At 40.3% G+C, this 25,440-nt stretch overlaps 1 protein-coding gene and 1 pseudogene across 1 annotated transcript in view; one reads left to right on the top strand and one right to left on the bottom strand.

Moving 5' to 3' along the window:
* The window catches only part of SRGAP1 (SLIT-ROBO Rho GTPase activating protein 1), a 154,190-nt gene that overhangs the window by 103,036 nt on the left and 25,714 nt on the right, over window positions 1-25,440 (bottom strand). The window contains exon 5 of the mRNA XM_032593791.1: window positions 13,900-13,962. Within this exon, the coding sequence (XP_032449682.1) occupies window positions 13,900-13,962 (63 nt within the window). The remainder of the gene's footprint in view (window positions 1-13,899; window positions 13,963-25,440) is intronic.
* Window positions 12,228-12,762, top strand: LOC115519248 (annotated as a pseudogene).

Genomic DNA, 25,440 nt, shown 5'->3' with positions numbered 1-25,440 from the left:
GAAAGAGAAAGAGAGGGAGAGAGACAGACAGACAGACAGATAGATGGGGGTGGAGGGGCAGAAGGAGAAGGAGACACAGAATCCAAAGCAGGCTCCAGGCTCTGAGCTGTCAGCACAGAGCCCGACGCGGGAGCTCCAACCCATTAACCATGAGATCATGACGTGAGCTGAAGTCAGACGCTTAACTGACTGAGCCACCCAGGCGCCCCATCACAGACTATTGTAAAAACATGTAATTATTTCTCCAGACTGGAAAGATTATCATTCTGATAGAGGTAAAGGGAAGGAAATTGACGATATTTCCATTTATGTATGTATATGTTAAGAATTTTAGCAAAACTCTAGAATTAGCAAATAAATCAAGATCAACAATTAAATAGTATGAGATACTGTCTTTTTTTTCTGAGAGAGAGGGAGAGTGTTCATGCGCAAGGTGGGGAGGGGTGGAGGGAGAGGGGAAGAATCTTAAGCAGGCTCTATGCTCAGTGCGCCATGCAGGTCTCGACTGCACAACCATGAGATCATGACCTAAGCTGAAATGAAGAGTTGGACACTTAACCGACTGAGCCACCCAGGCGCCCTGAGATGCTGTTTTTTTTTTTTTTTTTTTTATCAAGGGAAACTTGGGTATGCTGTGGCTCCAGTGAAATGAAATCAGTACACCAGTCTGAATTTATCATCAAATTATACTTATAATCCAAACAAATTCTTTGAACAAAAGGCATTGTCTGGGACTCTGGACCCTGCGGGCTAGGACTGCCAACCAACCAAAAGACAGGGCAAGAGAAATGCAGGGGATAAACAAAAGGAAGAACAGAGAATACATATATGCAAAGGGAGGAACTATGGCTAATGAAAATGTTTAAAAAATAATTCTATTACGTTCAGTGTCATGTTAAAGATTTTGTTTCAGGAGTAATTATATAGAGCACTATTTTAATGAAGAGCTTAGGTCTATGAAATCCAAAAAATCTGGCTTTTGGTCTTAGCTTTGCTACAAAACAGCTCTGTGACCTCAGCCCTTCTGACCCTCAGTGCAGGTCTCACCTATTAGAGCTGACAACATGAGGTCTCCCTACATAACCAAAATTAGGGGGATGATCAAACTGAACCTCTCCAACACCTTGATAAGTGTGGAATGAGAGAACAAGTGCACACTGGAGTCCAAATCACAGAAGGAAAAACTGATCATGTAACTAGAAGTCTTCTTTCCAAAAGGATTTTAATATATCCCTGTAAAAGGAGAGTATTTGATGAAGGTCAGAGGAATGATATAGGATGGCATTTAGCAGTCTAGGTGAAAACAGAATCCATACTGTCATTCATGTTTTTGTTTTCTGTTGGAAACTGTTTTCCTCTCTAGCTTCCAGAGCCCCTGTTAGGGGAAGGGGCACTCATGTCTTAGATTTCCAAGGGGGTGAGCCCTCAAGCTGCCATGCCCACCAGCGTGACCCGCTGGCAAGACCACTCATCTCCGCTGGCCTACAGCTTTCTCACCTTTTGTGAAAGGGGCGACTGGACCACAGGATCCCCCAAGCCTTCTCCAACTCTAAAATTCTGTGAGTTCACGATTTCGGGTATTAACCTGTGACAACTAAATATCATAAGAATTTATGATTTGAGTGTGTGTGTATGTATATAAAATACTTCTCAGCAGCTAGAGGAATTGACTTTTTTCAGTGTCCAGGTAAATGGCAGATGCATTTGAACCAAAAGGAAAAGCCGGTGTGACAACAAATTATACTAATTATTTTCTTCTGCTTCTGTTGATCTGAGGCAAGCAGTATACCATGCTATGCTGAGAATGTAAGATTCCTCCTGGGGTCTGAGGCTGTAAGTCATCTGCTCTGTTGCACAGAAAACATCTAGAAATGAACAATGCCCACATAGTCTAACACACCATTATACTGATGAACCTTATACCAGAATATCTATCACTCTAGTGACTTTAATTAGCTCCCAAGCTGATTCGTGATCAATCATCAAGTGCTCACCAAGAAGGAAAACCAGAGAACTCTTTGATAGGTGTGGGGGTGATACACAGATTTGCCACAAGCTTTCATTTTTGATTATAATTTTTAAGTTAAAGCAGAGCATTAGTCATCTTTTTCAAAATGCTAAATTTAATGGTAATCTTAAAGTGGCAATGTAAGTGATTATTTTCACAAGATTGTGCGGCTTTAATAAAAACTTTTAATAAAAAATGACAAATTTATCCTAAAGAAGATAAATTATTTTATGCCTTATTAAAAAGAAAATGTTTCTATTTGTAACAAGAGTGACCTGTATTTATTAATCTTAATCTCGCCTAGCTCTGCTGTAGCAGTCACTAGAGGCAGTTTCTAATTTAAGTCTTTGAGTCATAGACAGGGGTTATTGGTTTTGTTTATGAACTCTCGATGAACAGTCACGTTCAGCAAACATTTCTTGAGCCCCCTACTATGTACCACAAATAGGCCTTGTCCTGTTTGATTCCCTTACATTCTATTACTAGAAATCCAATTACATTTTATTCTCTACTGATTGATACCGGTTCATTACTGCCTAAGAGTAATTTTTCATGAGAGCAATTAATGTGGTATAGTATCTGCCTACTTCACAATTATCAGAGATTTCTACCACGAAATGAATGTCACTTTATTTAAGAAATTCTGATTTTACTAAGGATATTTTCCTTTCTTCTCTCTCGAGTACTTCATGGGTAGTGGGGTAAAAGGAGTGTGGTAAGGGCAGGGGATTTTTTAAGAAGTCCAACTTACTAACTCCTTTTATTTTTACCTCGATGATTGCTAATACTCTGGTAATATTCAAGTGCATGGAGTTCTCTGCACAGGTAACTGTGGCTTCACACATCTGTGCTTCACTCATGTGCTAAATGCTTTTTGCAACACCCTTCCCACCCTTCCCTTATCACTAAAAACAGGTGTCATGGTCTCCAGGAAGCTCCCAGAGTGACTCTGGGCTTTGCACAGAGCTGCGAAGACCCGTCTCTATCTAGTCCAGCGTCCAACGCCATATATGGAACTATCTCCCTAGTCTAGCTCATCGGTGACAGGGCGGCATGCTTAGCATCAATGCATTTCCAGGACCTCTGTATTTGTTGAAAGGCCCCGTAGAGATGATCCTATATAATAACTTTAGAGCAAAAGGCAACAACGCTTTTAGCGCTTTCCCTTTAACGGATTTAGAGACAGGGAATAGGCCCTAAGACTTGGAAGGCAGCTATGCTCACCACTATACCACCAACGCACACCAGGCCCTAAGACTTGGGACAAATGTCGAATAACTCCATAAATCCTAGGACGTTACAGGTCACAGCCCTCCTCCACATATTTGCTAAGCATCCATGCCACTGTCTGAGGAAGGAGAGTGTGGTCTTAAAAGACCGCCCATTCCATCTCTCACCAGTATAAATGGTTAAACTCAGGCACCAGAACGCCTGGGTTCAAATCTACGTTTTGCCTTTTAGCATGTTTCCTTGCCTCTAATCGGAAATAAGAATAGGACCTGTAAGGCTATCGTGGAGATAAAATGGATGAGTACATGTCAAACACTTGCAGTGATAAATGACACACAGTGAGTGCTTAATGGATGCTATTACAATTAATGAAACACCTTTCTTTCACATCCTTTAAGTCCACAATGGCCTCAGCCCCACTGAGGCTCACTTGTTTATTCTCATACCTGAGAGGCTGAGTGCAGAGGGATGGTCTTTGTTTTATGGATCAAAGAAATGGAGCTGCAAAGAGACTTAATCCTTGCCCAGTAAGTCAACAGAGAGAGTCAGTGATGGAGAAGGTCATGCTGAAAGCCCTTGTTTCAAAAGGGGTTTTCATACAGTCTTTAGAGGGAGTGAAATACAAGTTCAATCTCCTGAAAAAAATACCCAAGAGTTGGCACTGGAATACTTATTAACCAGGGCCACCCTGGGCACAGTGGCAGAAGTGGAAAAGGGGAAGTTTAAAGTAGTTGGCAATGATGAGGGGGAAAGCAGATGTAAAATGAAAGGCCAAAGAATTTATGAGAATTTCAAAGTCTCCTGCAATATTAGATACTTAATTCTTTTCAGGAAAATGTTTCACATGTCTTCAACATTGCAAGAGGACTTCAGCTGCTTTCATTTTGACCTCAAACTTGCTAGCTGAGTTCTTCTTTCCAACCAGCCTCTTGGCTCAGGTGGAAGGCCCTAAGAGCGCAGCATTCCCTGATGGGAAGTGAAACTATCCCTTCAAGCAATAAGTGCTGTCCTGAGCCAGCAAGACCCTACCTGTGATCGACCCCAAGGCAAGGATGGATTTGACCCTCACTGCCCACTGCACATACTCACCCACCTCTGCCCCACATTTTCCTTATGTAAACCTTATGTAAACCCTGGGCACTTTGGAAACAGGCTTTGAGAGGTCAGTCCGCCATCTTCCAGGTGTTGGCCGCACTGAAATAAATTCCTTTCTTGTTTCACCACCTCTCAGTCTCTCAGTCTTTTGATTTTGTTAGTGGCAAGTGGCTGACCCTGGTCTTCTCGGACCCCCAGAGCCAGAAGCTCTTGCACCCCAACACCGCAGCTACAACATTACACGTGTGTGTTAGACATTTAAGTTATAAGGTTTAGTACGTTAAATATTTAAACTGAGGACACAAGACACTTGGAATCATAAAATGAAAGCCCTATAATCTTGAGAATTCCAGCATCAACTAAAATGGAAAAGACTGATGTAGAATCCTTTTCTTTCAATGAAAAATGGGTTGAAATTTGACACATACCCTGTGCCTCAAATCTAATATGTACTTCTCATTGCATTTATTAAAAAAAAAAAAAAAAAAAAAAAAAAAAAAAGAAAAAAGGTGCCGGGTAGGGGGGAAGAACAAAGAAGGAAGGTGAGAGGCCTTAATCTGTGCAAGGAAGCTTTTTGACAGTCTGATTAAGATGTTAGTTACTAAGCACTGTAACTGCTTAGAAGTCGTAATACTGTATCTCAGAATGTAATTGTTTAAATAAAACACTCTTTCAGAAGGATTCTCAGTATAACACATTCTTTTTAAAAATTTTTTTTAATGTTTTTATTTTATTTTTGATAGAATGACAGAGCATGAGAAGGGGAAGGGGCAGAGAGGGAGATAAAGAATCCAAAGCAGGCTCCTGCCGTTAGCACAGAGCGCAATGTGGGGCCGGAACCCACGAACTGCAAGATCATGACCTGAGCCAAAGTCAGCGCTTAACCGATTGAGCCACCTAGGCACCCTGGTATAACACATTCTTCTTTTTTTTTGGCCACTTCATAACACTTACTGCTTTTAGAAGACAGTCTTATTTGTAGTTCATAAGTGCCAAGCATAACTAAATCTCAAATCTCAGAGAGAAAATGAAAATTCCAAGCAGGCGCCTGGGAGCATTTGGCTTCATTAATTAGCAGGGTGTCCTTAAAGGCATCTACACATAAAGTTCTTATCAAACAGCCGTCCTCAGGGATCCATGCAATGGAAATTTTATTAATCCCAATCATTTTGGGAGGAAAATGAAGCCAGGCTAAATTAGCTAACTTAGTCTCCAAAGTCAATCTATGTCAACGCCAAGATTAGAATTCAGAAGCTGGCAGTCATCTTGATCCCAACACCCTTCTTTCCTTCCATCAAAATGTCTATTAATAATGCCAGCAGAAGGATATACACACACACTTTGTCAACCCAAGATCTCTAAATAGATTGCTTTTTTAAAAAGTATTCCAGGTAGCATCATGGAGAATGTGGCGCTCCCAAGAGGTTTTCAATTTGGGAGCTTTTTACATATCTTTTCTGCCTTATTTCTCTTTGTTCAATGTTTTGTTCAGAGACCCAGACCTCTTTGTAGTCCGTCTCAAAGGAATGAATTTTCATTTTCACTACAGGGATATATATATATTTCAAATACTTAAAATGCCTACAAGCTAAAATAAATACTTAGCCATAAATAAATAAATAAATAAATAAATAAATAAATAAATATCCTCTTTGAGGCTCAGAGAAAAATCTTCTGATATGTGGTGGCAAATATCTTGGGCTCTTTCGGAATGACTTTTCAACCTTGCCTTGGGCATGTTTCTTTGTTACAGAAGAATGCATTAGCTCCTGGTTCCTGGGAGGCTCACAAGCCAGCCAAGAAAGCTTTCCTCAGCAGTCCTCTGAGGTGGAGTTTTCAAGGAAGGGCTTGAAATAATAAACAGTGTCTTCCCTCTCATCGGCTCTAAAAAATAATTAGTTGTGTATTTTAACATTTTAAAGAGAGAAGTGGTTCGAAGATATGCAAAGGCCAGGGTGGATATCTGTGTGCATTTGCAACTCCATTTTCCAAATCCCACACAAGATGCTTGGTGGCCTCTGGGTTTGTGCTAGCGCAGCTTCCATTCTCTACTTAAATTTGTTAGGCAAACCGGAACTACAGTTCGGAAGGAAGAAACAAAGGTGAATGGAGTATCAGCTAATGAATACTTAGCAGTAATCACTGTGTATGAACACACAGCTGAACAGGTGGTGTTGACACATATAACATTAAAGCTAAATGAAAGATCAGATCTTAAAGAGGCATGCCCAAAGGAACATATCCCAACATTAAAGCTTAAGGCACAAAGCCATTTGGGTTTCCCATTCTGCAACCCATATGGACAGTCTGGAAAGCTCAAATGAGTTTTTACCAGTGTCCATGAGAACATGCAGTGTGACTTTTACCTACGAGTTTTATCTACTAGATCACATTCCGCCCTTCCTTCCCCCACCTGCTCTGCACATCTTTCCCTACAACAGCTGTCAGGTGGGGAAATGATGGGCCCTGGGGACTGAAGCTGGGTTTAGATTTTGGAGCATTCATTAACTGTGTGATCCTCAGCTAATCATTCTGAGCCCCAGTTCCCATTTGTTACACTGGGATTAGGAATACCTGCCTCACAGGGCTGCTGTAAGAAATGAATGGGGTAACGTGCTTGCCTCATAAGAAGGGTTGGATAAATCTTCATTTTCTCAGTTCTTGCCTCATAATGTTAATGGAACCTCAGGATGGATTACCTCTTGACTCTGGCTAGCCATGTGTGTCACTGATGTATAGGGAGTGTGATAATCAATTACACATAATTAAGAATCAATTTCATGTGGATTTATCATGACCGTCTGTGTTCATCTTTGTTAGAATCTGCTTACTGAAGACAGTAAGCTCTTTGTTTTCTAAAATGCTGAGCATAATGCTGCAAAGCAAAGAGATATTAATACAGGATTAATATAGGACAGAAAACGGCAGCATAACCTTTTGTGAATTTGGTATTAGGGGACAGGCTTAACACTTTAACCCACTGTTTTATGGTGAGCCCTTTAGCAGACTGGTGAAGGTTGACTTTGGTTTGAGTGCTCCCTCTGACTCTCTCGGTCACCATCTTTCTTCTCTTTTTGCATTTCCACCTCTCCACTAATCCAATGGCAGCCCTGTTCCCATCTACCATTGATCTGGTTTTCTTAGGGGAAGTTACCTTCCTTTTTCTTTTCTTCTACAAAGCAATATATATTATAAGGAAAAACCATACATATGTGCATATACATACAGCTGTAACAACCATCTCTAATTACCGTTGATATCAGCCCCCATCTCCACATTTACTCTGAGAGGCGGACCATCCCCTCTCCATCCCTACTCCACTGACGATGAAGGGGGGGGAAAATGACACCACCAGGTGACACTAATAAGGAACATTTATTAAGTGTTTACTATGTTCCAGGTGTTGTTCTGAACGCCTTATGTGTATCCCAGCCTTACTTTTCCTCGTAGCACTTACACCTGCCATACTATACATTTGTTTACTGTCTGTTTCTCCTCACTAGAATATAAGTGCTTTGATAGGAAGCATGTGGTTTATTTTTATTCTCACCTGTATATCCCCAGTATATCCCAAAGAGCCTGGCACTGGAGTAGGCACTTTATTTAAAAAAAATTTTAATGTTTATTTTTGAGAAAGAGAGAGACACAGAAACTGAAGCAGGCTCCAGGCTCTGAGCTGTCAGCACAAAGCCTGAGGCAGGGTTGGAACTCACGAACCATGAGATCATGACCTGAGCTGAAGTTGGATGCTTAACTGAGTCACCCAGTTAAGCCCCATGTAGTAGGCATTTTAAAAATGTTTACTGAATAAATCAATCAGTCTTCATAACAATGTGGGTGAGCCTCATCCAATCTGGTGAGGACCTGAATACTACAGGAGGGCTGAGAAAGAGAATTTGCTCTCTCTGCCTGTCTTCAAGATGAGACACAATCCTCCTCTTTGGACTTGAACTTGGGCTAGAACTTACACTATCAGACTTTCAGAGTTGGACTAGAACTATACCCTCGCTCTCTGGCTTGCTGTTTTATGTCTGCAAATCATGGGACTTCTCAGCCTCTGTACCGCATGAGTCAATTCCTTATAATCAGTCTTTCAGTCTCTCTCCTCTCTCTCTAAATCTTCTACCAGGTCTTTCTCTGAAGAACCCACACTAATACAGATTCCCAGATTGACTAAGTGAGCTTGGATTCAAACAGATGTTTGCTGACTACTGGTACAATCCACTTTTGCTTTGTTCTAGCACAGCCTTCTCCCTGCTTTTATTTTTTTTTTCTATTTGTTTTTATTTTATTTATTTATTTATTTTTATTTTTTTTTCAATATATGAAATTTATTGTCAAATTGGTTTCCATACAACACCCAGTGCTCATCCCCAAAGGTGCCCTCCTCAATACCCATTTCTCCCTGCTTTTAGAACCTACTTAGTTCTCTTTCAAATGTGAAATGCAAAAGGAAGTTAATTAGTGGATTAGACTCAGGGAGTCTGAGGATCTTGGTTCACCCTTCCACTTTTTAGCCCAATGAATCCATCTGTTAGATCATTTAAATGAACACTTCTAGGGGTGCCTCGGTGGCTCAGCTGGTTAAGCGTCCGACTTTGGCTCAGGTCATGGTCTCACGGTTCGTGGGTTCGAGCCTCGCATCAGGCTCTGTGCCCACAGGCTCAGAGCCTGGAGCCTGCTTCAGATTGATTCTGTGTATTTCTCTCTCTCTGCCCCTCCCCTGCTCATGCTTTGTCTCTCTCTGTCTCTCAAAAATAAATAAATGTTAAAAAAAGATTTTTTTTAAATTAATACTTCTAAGAAGTACAGGTTGCCATTGAGGCACATGTTCAATTTTTTACCTATCTTTTTGTTGAAGCAACATTAATGCCACTGACTCTAAAAGTACAAAGGAGCAAGTAATAAACTGCTTAGTGCTGTGTGTTGTTAGGGAGGTGTTAACATTTAGAGATCTTTGTTAGAAAATGGTTGTCCCCAAACTACAATAATAGAGATAAAATGACTGGAAGGCCAGACCTGGACTTGACATTCTACTCCATTACTTATTGCACAACCTGGGTCAAGCCTCTCTGAGCCTTAGTTTCCTTATCTGTAAAATGGGGGAAATGATAGTAATTACCTCAGACAGATGCTATAAGGATCACATTACTTAATGCAAGTAATGTGCTTATTAGCACAATAACCAGCACATTCTTACTGAGCATGCGGTAAATGTTAGCTACTCTGACAGGCGTGGCTAGTTACCTATAAATCTCTCTCCCCCTCTCTCAAAGAAACAGAACCTCTGATTTGTAACTGGTTAGCAATGAGCTGGCCACCTACAAGGCTGTAACTCCCTGATTTCCCTACGGCCGCTGGAATCCCGTTCTAAGTTCTGGCCAATGAAACATTACGTGAAAATTTCACATGGGACTTTCATTAACTCTCCTTAAGAGACAGGAGGCCTGCCTGCCCTCTTTTCCTTTCTCCATTCTGTTCGTGTTTCCTTTCTCCATTTCAGGAACACCTATGCAACGGCTGGGGCTCCAGCAACTACTGTAAATATAAGGACTAAGGTTACACTCAGATTTCTCAGAACAGTGGGTTAGGAGAAGCCGGATTCTTGGATGGCTTTATGTAACCTCCATGCCAACACAAGGCTGCCAACCTCGGGACTGACTTCTTTTATGTGAGAGAGATTATAAACTTCTAATTTGCTTCCACCATTATTTTGAGTATCTCTGTTCCTCAAGGCCAAATTAATCCTGACTGCTTTGGCTGGTCTTTGTGGTGGTGTAAGAATCCAAATGGAGGCTCAAAGCCATTTTGAAGCCATGTTTCTGCAAATAAAGGCAAGGTTGAGGAAAAAATATGGAAAAGGAGATGCATGTCCTCAAAGCCTTTGCTCCCCTTCCAGAAAGCACCATCTCTCTGCCCCCTCCCTGCTCAGAAGTCCAGGCATTCATGCCCGATGCACATAACCTGTATTCAAAGGATCTGATAAAACATGGTTCATTCTAAGCTATAAATGATCATAAGGCATCTCTTTCTACTCTTTCTGGGTGTCCGTATTTTATTTAAGACAAACTCTTCCCACAGGATGTTTGGAATAACCAAGAGGCCTCTGGGAGAAATATTGTTGGGAATCAAAGTCCACAAACAAGGCTGCAGCTCACCACTAAGGTTGACTGTAATTTCAAGTTAAGCTGGTATAAGGAGGTTAAGGTACTTCTCAAAATATTTTTGACGCCCAGGGAATATCAAGAAATGAAAAAAAGGGAGGAGTGAAGATTTGTCTGAAAAGGCACTTAAACAGCAACCTCAATTTCTTAAGGCTATGTATTTTATACTTGTCGCTTCACTGATCATTATTATACCATCAGTTGTACAAAATTCCATGCACGATGCAACTCAGAAGGTCATCTGTGCATGACCAGTCAGTGGCTGCACAAGGACCCTCAACCACATTCTCCCCAATTCCTGGCCCACTGTACAAACACTCCTCACCTTTTCTTTATCAATGTAAAGTGAGTATGTATAATGAATAGATTTTATCAGAACAAGACAGAAATTGCGTATCTGAATTTAAAGTGCAGGAGAGGGGCGCCTGGGTGGCGCAGTCGGTTAAGCGTCCGACTTCAGCCAGGTCACGATCTCGCGGTCCGTGAGTTCGAGCCCCGCGTCAGGCTCATTCAACTCCAGGGTCATTCAAACTCCAATGGTCTTTTCTAGAACCTGGCTCCTTCAGGCTTTCAGACTGACAATGATGAGAGTTTTGAGGAGTCAGCTTACTCGATTCATCTACACAGAGTCTGATAAATGTCTAAGTACATTTGACAGTCTGAGCCCAGGAGAAATTTCACCATACACATCCTTCACGGAGAAAAAAATTTTCACAGCATTCTACTGGTTTTCCTCCTATTCAACAATTAAGCTTGTCTTTGCCATGGTTGCTTTGATTAGTACTACTAGTTTCACACCATCATCAGCAGGCACCTGTCTATGATGTGACGACCAGCAGATTTATTTTTTAAAGTATTAGAGAATGATTTATATTTCTAGGTAAAACAACATCCAAGCAATGGGAACCACGAGGAAAGTGTCATAAAGCTCTCATCTTAAAACAGTTCAATGAAAGATGATACAGAGTTTCTTCTTTGGATAGTTCAGAGGCATGGTGCTCACTAACCTTTTAAACTCGAAATCTAAATTCTGAATTCTAAATCTAGAAATGGTTGGCTAACTTAGGTTACCAGAAATGAACAAATCACACAAAGCGTGGGCTAATAAATGGCCTTTATCATCAAAAACTCCCTTTCATTAGGAATTTGTTAGAGGATAGGACCTTATAAAGAGGCTTTGGCAAGCAAAGTTAAAAGTTCCTTAAGGAGGAACTAACAAATAGAAATTGTCAATTTAATTCCTAAGTACAGGGGTAGCAAATATGCTATTAAAAATACAAATTTATCACACATGTACAAAAAAATTGGAAAGCGAATTTTATAAGACTATCACTCACTTTATAAAAGCTTAAAACTACAGTGTCTTTCAATTAGCAAGTATCAATGGAGCATTAAAAACAATTTACAAAATTGTATTTCACACACATGGCTTTTTAAGAACAAATGGAACCTGTAAATCAAGAAACATGTTAATAATGTTTCAGGTTTGATTTGCCTATAAATAAAAATTCAAATAATCTTGTGCAAAAACGCAAATATCTATAGCTAGAACAAATATTATTCACTTCTCATTATGTGATTCTCTCTTATAAAATAAAAACTCATCGACTTCCTCCAGAAGGAATTTTTATTTAATAATGAAAGATCATTGCCCATGTGGGCCACCGGACCAGCAGCTTTGCGTTCTAAACCCAATCTCCTCATCTAGCTTGAAGCCCAGCACCGCCAAGATGCTGGCTTACCACTCTTCCCTCATGGACCCTGACACCAAACTCATTGGGAACACGGCACTGTTGCCTATTAGAAGTCAATTCAAATGACCTGCCCCTGGAGACACAAATGATACAGAATTTGTGGATGAAGCCATCTATGACTTCAAGGCCAAGGTGTTTCTCAAGAATGAATGAATGAATGAATTCATTAAGAATGAAGCTGATAGAACCTTGATATATACAATCTCTACATTTCTGAGTGTCTAAAGAAACTCCAAAAATGCAACTCCAAAGGCCAAGATGAGAAAGTAATGTATCTGCTGGGAATCACTAATTTCCCCATTCTTGGAGAGCCTGATTTTCCACTTAATGCAATTTATGCCAAATCTGCAAACAAACAAGAAGATGAGGTGATGAGGGGCCTACTTATAGCAGCCGAGACAAGAGACTGGGCTGAGACTTTGTGAGAAAGTTTTTGATCCTCAGCACGTGGTGGACTTGCTTTGTGAAGAGACAATTTATGAACAAGAGTCTTTCAGGACCTGAAGAGTAAAAGGAGCCTGGGAAGACCCAGTTTTTCCACAGCCTTGGGCAGCATTTTACAGCAAGAGGTACACGGTAATTTGCCTTTATTTCATAAAGTTTTATACAGAAGACAGAAGAGAGCATGTCTTCACTCGAAGAGCTCTTTATCAAGAATTTGGGTAGGGGAGGGAAGAATGAATTGCCAAAGGGTGATTTGAAATTTTCTGTGGTATTAAGCTGGTGCTTAATAAGAACAGGTAATAATAAAGGAACTTCTAATATTCCATGTAAAAAAAAAAAAGATCATTAAGCGTAAAAAATTTTACACAGACATAGGACTAACTCCAACTTGCAACCTCATTGTTTTCTTTAAATAAAATAGCTTTAAATTATTTAATTTCTTATGATTATATACAGTAACCTGAATAAAATTTAAATTCAAAAAAGGAAATTATTGCCAAGAAGGAAAACCGATACCTCCCCAAAAGTAATTTTAATATATTAGGTCATTAACCAAACAATTTAACTGAAATGGGAATAAAAATTAAAGTAACAGAATAAAAGCAACTCTAAATTGCTCAAATCCTGGAATGGCTAATGCAAGAATGGTAACAATTTGGGATGCCTCAGGGGCTCGGTCGGTGAAGCGTTCGACTCTTCGTTTCGGCTCAAGTCATGACCTCATCGTTCTTGGGAGAAAGCCCTATGTTGGACTCTGTGCTGACAGCATGCAGCCTGCTTGGGATTCTCCTTCCCTCTCTCTCTGCCCCTCCTCCACTCACACTCACGAGTTCTCTCTCAAAATAAATAAATGGGCATTTTAAAAAAATGGCAACAATTTAAATCAAAATATTCTGGCATTAAATATACGTATAGATCACATATAATCCAACTAGTTACAAACATAATCTTACAGGGACATCTAAACTCTAGTTTCTTAAAGTGTGCTAACTGCATATGCATATTTACTTGAACACAGTCTCCGCAACGGAGAGAGTAGCATAAGACCGTAGTAGTGTGCATCTATCCACTTGGATCAACATTTCAACCAGAGAAGCATCCATCAACACCCTAGCTTGGAATGAATTCGAATCACAGCACTGTTTCTGCAAACCAAAATTCCTAAGCAAAGATTCTTTCAAAAGAAGAAAGATTATGTGCTTACCGTATAGAGTTCATTAAGAACCTTCATCAAATCCTCATGAAGCTGGAATGCAATCTCTTTGCTCTACAATTAAGAAAAAATTAAGAATCTTTAAAAATGTAACAGAAACTTGTTTCCAAATTATTTACATCTTAAAAAGTCCACTGACTGAAAATAAAACAATGTATATAATACAAGAGAAGGCCAGCATAGCCCTAATATAAGAAACAGTTTTGACCAAACTGCCCTTTCTTTTCAATTATAGTTGACACACAATGTTACATTACTTTTAGGTGTACAATATAGTGATTCAACATCTCTAAAGGTTACGCTATGCTCACCACAAGTGTAGCCGCCATCTGTCACCTCACAATGCTATTACAACACCACTGACTACATTCCCTATTTGTATCTTTCATTCCCCACAACTTACTCATTCCATAACTGGAAGCCGGTATCTCCCACTCACCTTCACCCATTTTGCCCATCTCCTTCCCGTCTCCCAGGTGGCAACCACCAGTTTGTTCTCTGTATTTATGGGTCCATTTCTGCTTTTTGTTTGATTCTTTTGCTTCTTAGATTCCAGATACAAGTGAAATCATAAGGTACGTGTCTTTCTTTGTCTGACTTAATTTACTTTGCATAACACTCTCTTGGTCCATCCATATTGTTGCAAATAGCAAGATCTGATCCTTTTTATGGTTTAGTAATATTCCACCACACACACACACCCCCCACATCTTTACCCATTCATCTATCAATGGACACTTGGGTTGCTTCCGCATCTTGGCTACTGTAAATGATGCTACGATAAACACAGAGGTGCGTATGTCTTTTCAAATGAGTGTTTTCATTTTCTTTGGGCAAATAACCAGTAGTGGAATTACCAGATCATATGATAATTCTATTTTTAATTTTTTGTAAGGTTTTAGTTTTAAGTAATCTCTACATGGCACGTGGGGCTCTAACTCATGACCCCAAGATCAAGAGTTGCATGCACCACCTACTGAGTCAGCCAGGTGCCCCTCCACTTTTAATATTTTGAGGAACCTCCACATTGCTTTCCTCATTAGCTACACCAATTAGTATTTCCACCACCAGTGCACACCTTCTTCCACATCTTGTTAACAGTTGTTACTGTCTTTTTGATTCTAGTTAAATGGCCTAAGTACTGGGTGTGTGCACCAATTGTCACCATAGGCTGGACAGAGGCAAATAAGTAGAGAGTCTGAATGGCTCTTGTAAACCATCTGAATCAGACTTTATCAAGAAGAGAGAGGAAAAAGTAAGCCGGGTGAAGCATCGTGCTTGCTCAGAAGTTGAGTTGCAAAACTAACATCACTAAAAAAGATGAGTTCCAGCATCCTATCTGACGGAGATGTCACAGAGAAATCTTGCAGTGTGAGTCCCAAAGAGCTAAGTTAGAAACCAGAACAGAAATTAAGTCTTCCTTTCCAAGGTAACTATGTGACTAACTACAATTTTAGCGTTAAGAAAGCATTTTCAGGGGGTGCCTAAGTGGCTCAGTTGGTTGAGCGTCCGACTGTGGCTCAAGTCATGTCTGTCAGTTGGTGGGTTCAAGCCCTGCATCAGGCTCTGTGGACAACTCAGAGCCTGGAGCCTGCTTTGGATTCTCTATCTCCTTCTCTCTCTGCCCCTCCCCTGCTCATGCTCTCTCTCTCTCAAAAATAAATATTAAAAAATTAAAAAAATAAAATAAAAGAAAGCATTTTCAAAGCAGTGCAATGGTAAGGCCACTTACAGTCCATATACCTTTGCTTCTGCATTTTTTTAGGTTTTTATTTGAATTCTAGTTAGTTAACATACAGTGTAATATTAGTTTCAGGTGTACAATTCAGTGAATGATTCAACACTTCCATACATCACCCTGTGCTCATCTGCATTTATTATTTTCATGACAAAGAGTTCTCCTTTTCCACTCAATTGGTAAATAACCAGCATTTAAAATAGTCTTCCCTAGGCTAATTCTAAGAGTTTGATATAGGAGTTTTTGAATCTTTTTTTCCCCCAGCAAAATCTACAAGCTATTTTAAAGGCATTCATGTATCCAAATTACTTTTCTTCCTGTTTTGAGTTCATTATGTAGTCTGCTACAGAGAATGGAAAAAAACGTAGTGTGGCTTAACCTACAGTGTGAAATCAAGAACGACCACACCCACTGGATCATTTATGTGTCTCCCACTGGACTGCCAGCATCAGGGGTAAGGGCCACATCTTTATCAGCTCTGTGACTCTGCTGTCCTGCACGGTGCTTAGCAACCAGGCTAGGACTAGGGGGAGGCAGAGGAGGCACCAACGGTTTGGTATTTAAGGTGACATTCCCTCCCCCACTAGACCAGGTCCTGCTGGGGCACATGGGAAGCTTCCAATGAACGCTTGCTAAATGAATCTGTAAAGAAGCTGAAATACTGTGTCTGAGTAAGAGCTGAATTAGTTACCACATCTGCTGAAGGTTGGCCACTGGGGAGAGGATGGAAAGGAAAGGCCCACAGGCCACTTGTAAGGAAATATTAGGACTTAGATGAAATACAGCCCATCTGCAAATGCAAGGTCACTGGGTCAGGCTTCCCTCAAAAAAGGCCAAATGTGATGAAGCAAAATCTCCGAAAGATAAAACAGTGTGGGAAGATGACATCAGAGCAGTACCTGAACTTGGAGAAATGCAAATTCATTAGCAGCCTTTGTCACTAGGTCTTTTTACGTGATACAGTACTGCTGTTTATCAAGCTCTGCTAGCTTCCAGAATCTTTAAATTGGAGTTAGAGACTTTATGTTTTGCTGTGTCCCTGATATGTGAAGAGGTGGGTTAAGAGTCACTCAAGAGTGAAAGGCAAGCCACAAGTGAGCAAATGAAGCCACCTGAAACTCGTTTTATTTTCCCCAAGTCTTGGTTATTCTGACTTGTATCCATTACACTGGAATCTCCTAGGACTTCAGTTTGGTATTATTTTAATATCAAATTTCACTCGAGAATCTGGGTCACTGATTCAGAACCCTCTAATGGGATCAAAGGCCACCAACAGACTCTGCTCAGCTGACCACATTTCAGGTAGGAGGTCCAAAAATAAAGTATATCTTGGCAAAGGCTCAGGACAATAACAACAGAAAGTCCCTTCGGTCTGATTGGCCCCGAACAAGAATATTTAGAATCAGATTAAAGACTGAAATTTGGGGTGTTAGGAGTCCTCCCAAGCTATCCTAGGTCATGTATCTTAGAACAAGCAAGAAGGTTCTTTGTGTATTTCACATTTTACAAGATTTCAGGTGGTGAGGTGGAAGAAATCTGGCATCACAAAATGTGCTCTCCCAAGCATACTCTTACGTTTCTCTTTCACCTTCTCCCAGAGGCCCTGAAATATAAAAAATTTGTCTGAGAGGTAGTATTGCATAACACTTAAAAGCAAGGGCTCTGGAGTCAGAACGCCTGGGTCTTAAGTTTCAAAGACTTTGGATTCCCTTGAGCCTCAGTTTCCAGATCTGTAAAATGAATATAGTCATTGCACCTATCTCATAGGGTTGATGAGAGCATTAATCAGATGGCACACACATTGCATTAAGAACGATATCTAACACACAGTAAACACTCCTTAAATATTACAATTATTTCTTTCCCAGACACTATTTGTAATGGCAACTTCCTTAAGCGTAAAGGCCACGTCATATTTCTCCTTCTTTTGGTCTCTAAGGAGACTTGCTGCATTGACTTTCATGTAGAAAGAGCTGGGCAGACACTGGTTGATTTGATTTTGATGTCCCTCTGCCGTGGTTATTAGATCCCTCCAAATGGCGCCTCATTTGGAAGGGTCCCAAGTATTGTGCTCCAGCCATACTCCCTTCCCCATACGTACGTTAAGTAACCTTACCTTTCCGTATTCCATTTTCATGGAAGTCCTACTACTAGTAATACACGATGAATTAATAAAATATCTGCTAATGGGGTGTCTGGGTGGCTCAGGTGATTAAGTATCTGACTCTTGACTTCAGCTCAGGTCATGATCTTGCAGTTCATGAGTCTGAACCCTGTGTCGGGCTCTGTGCTGACAGCGCAGAGGCTACTTGGGATTCTCTCTTTCTGCCCCTCACCCACTCATGTCCTGTCTCTCTCAAAATAATTAAATAAACTTAAAAAAATGTAATGTGTGCTAGGTACCACCCCTTCCCCCAAAATAAAACGTCCACTGGCAAATGGACATTTCCTCAAGCTAACATGAAAAGATACATACAAATCATGAAAGAGGCCCTTAAGGATCCTGGTTCCCATGGGGAATTTTAGATTTTTCTCAAAAGTTGGCGGGGAGTGTCTTTCAGGTCGGTAAACCCCTGGCTATACCCATGACACATCACTAAAGTTGCTACCTGTTGGTTTTAAATCTTCACGGTCTAGTAAATAACTTCAAAATTAACTACTGTCTTCCCACCGTGACTTCTTTAGTCAGCAAAGATGGTTAAAGAACTGGACTGTGCTCCGAAGCCCGAGTTCATGTGACTAATGAGTGAAGCATGGATACATGGGCTGGACGCAACATCAAGTCCTTGTCTTGAGTGCTGGGGTCATGGTGCTTGTGATTATGGCATGTTAACAGTGACTGGATCACCTCATGTTAGCCCCACCTCAACTTTAAGCATGTCCCCAAATTATTATACAAACAGTGAATAACAATCCTTTCTTCAAAATACTACCCTGGACCCCAAAAGAAATATTCTTAAGCCGCCTGCTGTGGCACACAGTTAGTGCAGTGGCAATGTTAGACTAATGAACTGAAAGCCTCCAATTAGAAAATACCTGGATTTTCAAAGCCCATAAAAATTCAATAGGTTAAATATGCCTCTGGTTTCTTTTTCATTAGAAATGTGAAAACAATGAAGCAGACCCTTGATCCTTGAACAAGTACTACTAGGAAAAATGATACCTCAGTATTAAGAAAAGCAATCAGTGTTCCCTTACAAGAGGAAAGAATGACTTTATATAAAAGGATATACATTTGAAATCAGGTATTTTCTGCATTACTTGAGATTGGTGGATTAAAATTACTTTTGCACAGGGCAGGGGAGTCGCTTCATCTGCTTCAGGTACGAAGTTGGGAACATGAAGAATTGGTCCCCCCCCCCACCCCCCATTAATACGAGTCTATGTAAGTTCCAGTGATGGTAAAACTTCCCATACATTACAACGAAACCCTGATATTCTTACCCAAGGGGATGGAAAATGGTTACAGCTTCAATACAGTTGACATTTACTGACTGTCTCTGATGTGTAGAATACCTGAATGTCTCCGATGTGTGTCTCTGTGAGTAGAATATCAAGCCTATTTCTTTTCTGTTTGTCACTTTGATGTTTCAGATACATCAAACATAAGTTCAAACCATCCCAAAGTGGTTACCTTTTTCCATATAAAAATGGAGTATATTGAAGAATATTAAAAAATAGAGAACAGAGGTACACACCTACCACCATTATAATTTCATTTCCTTCAAGTTTATTTATCTAAACATAGGTCTGCAGTGTAATAGTTCTGTAATAATGAAGTATCTTTTTCTATTCTTTTTTCCAATTACCATACACTTCTCCATGAACTTACATACTTTCAGAACCATCATTATTGGATTCATAATAACTACCCAGTGAATGTATATTAACCATTCTTCTATTATGGTTGCCAATATTTCCACTATTTTTCACTAATCATTCCATCATTTATTTACTTATTCATTCAATTTCACCAATCTGCTTTAAGCACTCTGAACTATTATCACAAACGCTGGTCTAAGGGCATAGCTTGCATTTTACATTGTTTCCTTAAGATCAATTCCCAGACATGAAATTAGTAGGATAAAAGTATTGACACTTCTAAGCCTCTTGATACATACGAGAATAGTATTTTCTAAAAAGGTTCTGATGAATTTATAGTTCTTTCAGGGCAACAGTGTCACTCAAGTCAGAATCTGGGGTTCATCCAGGATTCATTTCATCTCTCTAAAGGAGAAGTCACCAATCCTATCTATCCTGGCTGATCTATTCTTCTGCATGCCATTAGAATTACAAAAAAAAAAAAAAAAATCCAGTTATGTCCTTTCTCTGATTAAAGCCTTCCAAAGGCTTGCTATGCATTTGCAGGATAGAGTTCAAAATTCTTCAATTTCTCATAACCTCCTCTGCCTAACTAGTCTACTTTGCCTTCCACAAATTTCAAACTACATCCTTCAGCCTGGCCATAAACTGCCACCTCACGTGTCCTGCTTTCAATCACATCCCTGTACTTTTCCCAGGCTGGCCCCTCCGCCAGGACTCTCCTTCCTTTTTGTACCGGATAGAGTCCTATCTGCTACTTTGAAAACTTTCTTGTAACTCTGTCTTGTCTCCCAAAGAAAGAAATTATGTCCCGCCTTCTCTGTTATTTTAGAATACATTTTTCACCACTCCCAGGCAGTATAATTTAGTGGTTAAGAGTTCATACTCTAAAATCAAACTGCCTATTTTCAAATGTGTTATAGTCTGTGCGTAAATAAAGTAATTTTGTGAGACCTCAGTTTTTCCAATGACAAAATGGAGACACAAGTACTCTCTATGTTAAGAGTTTTATTGCGATGGTCCTTATTAATACTTAACACAAAACGTGGCATATGGTGAGTGGTAAGCTGATGCTACCCAACTAATATTACACCTATCACATTTCTTTCTCTCCTCAGAGTTTCTTTGAGAACAGAGATTATGTGCTCCAGGACCTGCTTGGGTGCCTGGCACTCCATAGGTTCTAGATACGCATTTGTTGAATGGGCCCAGACCTGAGTGAATAAAGCACGACTTCTGCCCTCCACAGCTTAAAATCTCATGGAACAGCCAGACAGGCTCAAACAGCTTTCTATACAGAGCACTGTAATCAGCACTACACTGTGTGGTCCCTGGCCAGGATCTCTATTCCTGGAGGCCTGCAGCCTTGCTCCCTGGAAACTCCCAGAAATGAGAGAGAGAAAGGCAGCACAAAGAGCATAATTAATACAACCACAGGTGAATACACTGAGCGATCAATCAAGTGATCTATGTGGTTGGATTAAATGACCAATTCAGAGGGCTTCTGGGCTCACACAGAGGTATTTTTAAAGTAAATCTATTGTGATGACCAGAATCCTGACCTTATGCTGAGTCACAGTGGGAATAAGAGAGAAAGAGGAAAACCAGATTAAATATTTAATAAGAAGGTTTTAAATGTTTTTAGTGTCTCATGCTTGGTGAGTTTTAGATATAAATTTTGGTTAAAAGGGTCAAGCCATATTTCCACAATATGTGTGCTTTTAAGTTTCCAAAGCTCATGTTCATATGTATTTACAGTAATAGATTCTCTTGAGTCACGAAAACTCTGAAGACAGAGGCAACAGCATCCTGTGAAACACCTAATGCAGAAAATTGGGATGGTCTTAATGTCCTGAACCAAGCTTCTGGATAACATTTATGGTGTTTCTCTACATTCCCTTCTACCCATTAAGCAACATGGTTTTGTATTTATGACAATGCACAACTAAGTATCAGTGCATGGAATTAGCCTCATTCCTGAGAAAATCAATCAGTGTTCTCTGAGACAAAACTCCATGCCATTAGAAAATGTGGGAAAATAAGAATCATAGACGTACAGGAGAAAGAACTTCATCGTGGAACAAGACAAAAATGAATCTTAAAGGAAGTATCTGGAACATCTCCCAAAATACTTACTAATAAATTGCTAGGCAAATGTGGCATTTGCCATCCAGGTGAAAAAGGCCTGCTATTGCTATGTTGAGCCCATATGCTGATAACTTGAAAGGTGCAAAGTTGGGGCGCCTGGAAGGCTCAGTCGGTTGAGGTTCAACTTTGGCTCAGGTCATGATCTCATGATTCGTGGGTTTGGGCCCCACATCGGGCTTGCTGCTTTCTACCCAGAGCCGACTTCGGATCCTCTGTCCCCCCTCTCTCTGCCCCTCCCCTGCTTGCGTTCTCTCAAAAATAAATAAAAACATTAAAAAAAATTGGAAGATGCCAAGTCATGTATACCAAAGTCACTTATAACCTCCCAGGTATAAACGCACCAGAACAGACATGTGAAGTAACCCAAGACTGAAATTTAAAATCCTACAGGGAATAAAAGAGATGTGACAACTATTTTCATTTTCAGTCTGCATTTCCTTAACTCTTCAAGAAACACAGTTTTTCGTGCTAGGGTTATTTCTCTACTCAAAATGGTGATAAATTAGACATACCTTTTCAGTGTCACTAAATGAATAATCACTCAGGCATAAGTCCTCAGTAGCTGATATAAACAAACCCACCCAATTAAAATCAGAATGTGTTATGAGAGTTTGGTTCAGACTGTAATATAATTAACTTTTTTAAAATGTAAGAAATGTACTTCCAGACCATTTTTTCTTTTTTAAAAATGTTTATCTTTGAGAGAGAGACAGGGACAGAGAGAGAGACAGAGACAGACAGACAGAATGAGCGGGGAGAGGGGCAGAGAGAGAGGGAGACATACAATCCGAAAGCAGGCTCCAGGCTCTGAGCTGTCAGCACAGAGCCCTGACGTGGGTGGGGCTTGAACTCAGGAACCACAGGATCATGACCTGAGCCGAAGCTGGATGCTCAACTGACTAAACCACCCAGGTGCCCCTCCAGACCATTTTTCAATATGCTGCTTTACAAAAATTTACTAACTCAAACTTTATTAACATTTCTTATTGTTAGCATAATAACAGATATCCTATAGTACATGAACCTGAGTCTAGAAATTTCTCACTGAAGCCAACTGTCTTTCTCTCCTATGGCAAATGTGGTGTGCAGGGATCCTAAGCCACACTGCCTCTCTGTGTGACCAAAAGCTTATGTCTATGACACAGTTGGCCAGGTTATGAGCATATTCTGTGGTGAAGAAAACTAGACCACACTGTGTAGAGAACCCATGATCTTAGTCTTAATAGCACTGTGGTAAGAAAAATCCAGACTATTTACAAAAATAAATCAATTAAGTAGATTTGCTCATTTATAAGTAATCTATTGAATTAGTAAGCAAAAGGTCGAGATTCTCTGATACTAATAAAAAGTTCAATCATTCTTGTACTCACTCATTCATTCTATGAGTTTTTATGAGTGCCTTCTAAGTGCCAAGGTTAGAAACACAGCCTTACAGTTTAGCGAGACAGATAAACACAATTTCAATCCAATCTGACTTATGCTTAGTCAAACAATCTAAACCAAGTAAAATCTCTATATACAGCTCTTGAAGCAAACTCAAAATGTAATAAACTAATCAATCTTCAAGAATTTAACCTAAATCATAAATCAGGGCTGCTTGGGTGGCTCAGTCGGTTGAGTGTCCGCTTCTTGATTTCAGCTCAGGTCATGATTCCAGGGTTGTGGGACTGAGCCGTGGGCCAGGTTCCGCACTAAGTGTGGAAGCCTTCTTGGGATTCTCTCTCTCCCCTATTAATACCGTTTACTTCTCTGAACTGTTTGCTCATCTGTACAATGGAGAATATTACAATATCCAGTTGACTCTTGAACAACATGGGTTTGAGCTACCCGGGTCCACCTACACGCGGGGTTTGTTAAAAATAAGTATGGTACAGCAAGTGCATTTTCTTTTCCACGTGACTTATTTTTAAAAATATTTCTTAAGGGGCGCCTGGGTGGCGCAGTCGGTTAAGCGTCCGACTTCAGCCAGGTCACGATCTCGCGGTCCGTGAGTTCGAGCCCCGCGTCGGGCTCTGGGCTGATGGCTCAGAGCCTGGAGCCTGTTTCCGATTCTGTGTCTCCCTCTCTCTCTGCCCCTCCCCCGTTCATGCTCTGTCTCTCTCTGTCCCAAAAATAAATAAACGTTGAAAAAAAAAAAAAAAATTAAAAAAAAAAAAAAAAAAAAAAAAAAAAAAAAAAAAATATTTCTTAAAATATTTATTTTTGAAAGAATAAAATGGGCAAAGGAGGAACTGAAGCAGGCTCTGTGCTGACAGCAGTGAACCTGATGCGGGGCTCGAAATCACGAGGTCATGACTTGAGCCAAAGTCGGAAGCTCAACCGACTGAACCACCCAGGCACCCCTTAATGACTTTTTAAGTAATATTTTCTTTTCTCTAGCTCACTTTATTGTAAGAATACAGTATATAATACATATAACATATGTATTAATTGACTGTTTATGTTATCAGTAAGGCTTCTGGTCAACAGTAGACAATAGTTAAGTTTTTTTTTTTAATTTCTTATTTGAGAGAGAGAGAGAGAGAGAGAGAGAGAGAGAGAGAGAGAGAGGGAGGGAGGGAGGGAGGGAGGGAGGGAGGGAGGGGCAGAGAGAGAGACAGAGCCAGAGAATCCCAAAGCAGGCTCCACAACGTCACCACAGAGCCCTATGCGGGGCTTGAACTCACAAACTGTGAGATCATGACCTGAGCCAAAATCAAGAGTCAGAGCCAGGTGCCCCTGTTAGTAGTTAAGTTTTAGGGGAGTCAGAAGGTATAAGCAGATTTGCAACTGTGCAGGAGGTTGGCACCCCAACCCTCACACTGTTCAAGGGTCAACTGTGTACTCCTTAGGGTTCTTACAAGGATTAAATTGTTAGGTGCGTAACAGAGTATCTGGCACATACTAAGAACTCCATGAATATAGGCTCTGTCATGATGCTATTATCAGCTCAAGGTCATTCCTTGTTTCATTTCATGAAGTCATCCTCCATTTTTTGAAACGCTGATGCAACAGTGTATTCATACTGACTTTCAACTCAGTAGGTCTCAGATGGTCCTTTCAACATATTTCAAGACTTTCTAGAATACTTCAATTTTGTTTGAGGTACTACAGCAGGAAGGATAAAGTCCATTCCAAAGCCACAACAAAGCAAAACTCTTAACTGTAAGCTCCCCCTTGCTGACTTCAGACTGTAGTAACTGCTAGATAGTCCTCCTTAGATTAAGGAACCTGTCTCCACCTACGTTCTATCAATTGGTCTTAACTCCTGTAGACTTAGAGAGCTAGACAATGCACACCATCTTCTATACGACAGGTCTTCAAATATGTGAAGACAGCTACTCTCTCCTAGGGAAAGCTGACTTTCTTTGTACTAAGTAACCCCAGTGTCTTTATTCCTTACATGACACAGTTTAAGGATATGAGAGCACATTCTCCTTGCCACGCCCCCATCGTTGCCTTGCAGCTAGTAGTACCATAGAGATTTCTTTCTTTATATTTCAAGGAGTGGAGGCTAAAATATTGAAAGGATTAGCAAGAAGTAACACACACCTCCCAGTGACTTGCAATCACCCCGTTCTGTGGAGACAGTCCAAACCCATGTCTACATGGTCACAATAAGCCCAGGAATCCTGGAATCATCGTTAGATTCTTTTTCTTTTCCAACAGGGTAAAGAGGCATCAGTTAAAAGAGTAGAAGCCTTAAGAAAATCTGACTAGGACAGATCTTTTGTAAAACCACCACCACCACAAAGCATTTAGTTAATTCTCAATCTATATAAATGCAAGCTTTATGAAGACAGTAGAAATATGGAACTACTCTCTGGTCATAATTCACGAAACAG

This window comes from Lynx canadensis, chromosome B4 (assembly GCF_007474595.2).
Source record: "Lynx canadensis isolate LIC74 chromosome B4, mLynCan4.pri.v2, whole genome shotgun sequence".
Classification (NCBI taxonomy): Eukaryota; Metazoa; Chordata; class Mammalia; order Carnivora; family Felidae; genus Lynx; species Lynx canadensis.
This window is presented reverse-complemented; position numbering and strand designations above follow the sequence as displayed.